The 3,407-nt window shown below is 36.6% G+C and overlaps 1 protein-coding gene across 1 annotated transcript; it reads left to right on the top strand.

Annotated features, from left to right (window-relative positions):
• Positions 1 to 325: 325 nt before the first annotated feature.
• LOC101550471 (olfactory receptor 6C4-like) lies at positions 326 to 1,264 on the top strand. Its single transcript, XM_004601854.2, has one exon. It carries the CDS (start codon positions 326 to 328, stop codon positions 1,262 to 1,264), a length of 939 nt encoding a protein of 312 aa, XP_004601911.1.
• Positions 1,265 to 3,407: the final 2,143 nt, after the last annotated feature.

Genomic DNA, 3,407 nt, shown 5'->3' with positions numbered 1-3,407 from the left:
TTGCGCACCTGTCACTATTATCTGATACTTAAGAAAATTTAATTAGATGATTAAAAGGGATATAAGAGCCTAATATTAATGTAATTGAGAAAACATAAGTGTCTCTAATGAACAGTACTTTATTTTACGAAGTAAAAGAGAAGGTACATTGTCTTACTAAAGATGTGCTATTTAAAAATTCAAGTGTAGTGATCATTAAGAGTGAAAATTTGACTTGCAATTATTAACTGTGAATTTAATATTAATAAAATTTTGAAACCTTTTACTTTGCTCCAAATCCATGTCATAATGATTATTCTCTATTTTAATTTGTCTAAAGTTAACAATGGGAAACCAGACATCAGTGATAGAGTTCATTCTTCTGGGTTTGACAAATGATGTCAGGCTCCAACCGGTGATTTTCCTTTTTCTGCTGCTAACTTATATCTTGAGTATCATGGGAAATTTGACCATCATCGTTTTGACTCTGCTGGATTATCGTCTCCAGACGCCAATGTATTTCTTCCTTCGGAATTTTTCTGTTTTGGAAATATCATTTACCTCCGTCTTTGTTCCCAAAATGCTAGTTAATATTGGAACTGGGAACAGAACTATCTCTTTTGCTGGTTGTTTCACTCAGTATTTCTTTGCTATCCTTCTCGGAGCGACTGAATTTTACCTTTTAGCTGCCATGTCTTATGACCGCTATGTCGCAATTTGTAAACCCCTCCATTACACTACAATAATGAGCAAACAACTCTGCCTTCAACTTGTCTTATGCTCCTGGTTCTCTGGGTTTTTAGTCGTCATTGTTCCACACATAATGACTCTGCAGTTACCTTTCTGTGCATCCAACATCATTAATCATTATTGTTGTGACTACACTATCTTGTTGCATTTGGCCTGTGCAGACACACATTTAATAGAAGTGATAGAATTTGTTGTGGCTGTGATCACCCTCATCTTCACCTTGGTATTAGTGATTCTTTCCTACACATACATTATCAGGACAATTCTGAGAATCCCCTCTGCACAACAAAGGAAAAAGGCATTTTCCACATGTTCTTCTCACATGGTTGTGGTCTCACTTTCTTACGGAAGTTGTATTTTCATGTATATAAATCCCTCTGTTAAGGATGCAGCAACTTTTAATAAGGGAGTAGCTGTTTTAAATACCTCGGTTGCTCCTTTATTGAATCCCTTCATCTACACTCTAAGAAACAAGCAAGTGAAAACAGCCTTCAAAGACATGTTCAGTAAGATGAAGTTTTTTTCAAGAAAGTAATGGGATGAGAGGTCCATCGTGAAAATATATATTAAATGTTTCAATGACTAGATATACATTGCTTTAACATAAAGCACTTCATACATTGTATCCTGTTGTCCACAAATATTTCTATCTGAACACTCAAATGGAGCCAGAGAGATACTTATTGGTATTGCCAATAAGTCTCTTGCCTTGCATGGGGCTGACCCAGGTTCAATCCCTGGCATCCCACGATGTTCCTCAGGCTAACAGGAGTGACCTCTGAGTGCAAAGCCAGGGGTAATTCCTGAGTGTAGCCTGGTGCAGCTCCTAAACAAAAAGATCTGAAGTGATAGTCAATAATTTAATGCTGTCAGGCAGAGAGGTAATATAGGGGTAAGACACTCAAATTGTTTGACCCACTCTAGATTGATTCCCTCCCTCACCCATCTGCCCTCCACCTTATATGGTCTCTGGAGCATGGCAGGAGAGATCCTTGAGCAGTCAGAAGTAAGTCTTTAGCTCAGTCAGACACTCCTCCAAACTCCTCATAATAATAATAATAATAATAACAACAACAATAATTTAATCACTTCACCACTTTTAAAAATGTACAAATCTGTGTATATGTGCATGTACAGTCTCTAACACTTCACTGTTATTTTTCTTCAATTTTTCTTTATTTAAAAAAAAGACTTGGGAAAAGTTTGACTTAGCAGTATGACTCCTGAACATTTGTTTCCCCACTGGATCTATTTTGAAGACTATTCTTTAAAGATTAATGAATAATTGTTTTACAATCACTGTCACTGTCACTGTTGTCCCGTTGTTCATTGATTTGCTCAAGTGGGCACCAGTAATGTCTCCATTGTGAGATTTGTTGCTACTGTTTTTGGCATATCAAATATGCCACGGGGAGCTTGCCAGGCTATGCTGTGTGGGCGGGTACTCTCAGTAACTTGCTGGGCTCTCCGAGAGGAACGGAGGAATCGAACCCGGGTCGGCTGTGTGCAAGGCAAATGCCCTACCCGCTGTGCTCTTACTCCAGTCCTCTTTACAATATAAATTATAAATGTTTCACGATTACATCTGCTCACCTTGACAAATGTATGTGCTATGGAAGATTCACCAGAAAATTTTTTGCTTTTTATAAAAATCTTAAACATTGCCATATAGTGTTAAATATCTAGACTTGCAAGTGAATAAAGTCACATTTTGAGGACATTTTTCTTAGCCTGTTAACAATATTAGTTTGATAATATTTTTGTCTATTAACATTAATTTTGTTACTTCCAAGTCATAAAATTTGTATTTAAACTTATCATTTTCAGGGCCGGAGCGATAGCACAGCGGGTAGGGCGTTTGCCTTGCACGCGGGCGACCCGTGGTTCAATCCCCGGCATCCCATATGGTCTCCCAAGCACTGCCAGGAGTAATTCCTGAGTGCAAAGCCAGGAGTAACCCCTGAGCATCGCTGGGTGTGACCCAAAAAGAAAAAAAAAACAAAACTTATCATTTTCTACACAATTACTTACCAACAATCTAAACCAATTAAATATCTGAGGTACGAGTACTCAAAGAAGAGAAAAATATGTATTAAAATGAACAATGTTTGATAGTATAATTTTAAATAATTAGTGCTTACTACTGTATGTATAATATTTAATATTTGCTGCTCTTATGTATTAGCTCAAAATTGTTCTTCAAGATAATTATAAAATAATGAATTCTATACACATTACACATTTTAAATTCATGCACAAAAGAGTTAGGATTCAGGTTTAATATAGTTGAATATACCATTATAAAAGATTTTATGAAATTTAGTGTTGTGCCAAGTCATTGTTTTAGGTATCATCCCTGAGAATGTAAAATAAAATTATCTTTATTTTAACTTTAAAAAAATTATTTATTTATTTATTTTTTGCTTTTTGGGTTACACGTGGCGATGCTCAAGGGTTACTCCTGGCTCTGCACTTGGGAATTACTCTTGGTGGTGCTCAGGGGACCATATGGGATGCTGGGAATCGAACCCAGGTTGGCTGTGTGCAAGGCAAATGTCCTACCCACTGTGCTATCACTCCAGCCCCATATTTTAACTTGTTATAGAGTTAAATGATATTAATATTTTCAGGTGTCATACTAAACTGAAGAAATACCTTCTATTCTTTGGGAGGGACTC

This window comes from Sorex araneus, chromosome 2, assembly GCF_027595985.1.
Source record: "Sorex araneus isolate mSorAra2 chromosome 2, mSorAra2.pri, whole genome shotgun sequence".
Lineage (NCBI taxonomy): Eukaryota > Metazoa > Chordata > Mammalia > Eulipotyphla > Soricidae > Sorex > Sorex araneus.
This window is presented reverse-complemented; position numbering and strand designations above follow the sequence as displayed.

Bases quoted from the DNA above. Each gene is read 5' to 3' on its own strand.
- LOC101550471 (XM_004601854.2), top strand. From the start codon at position 326: ATGGGAAACCAGACATCAGTGATAGAGTTCATTCTTCTGGGTTTGACA.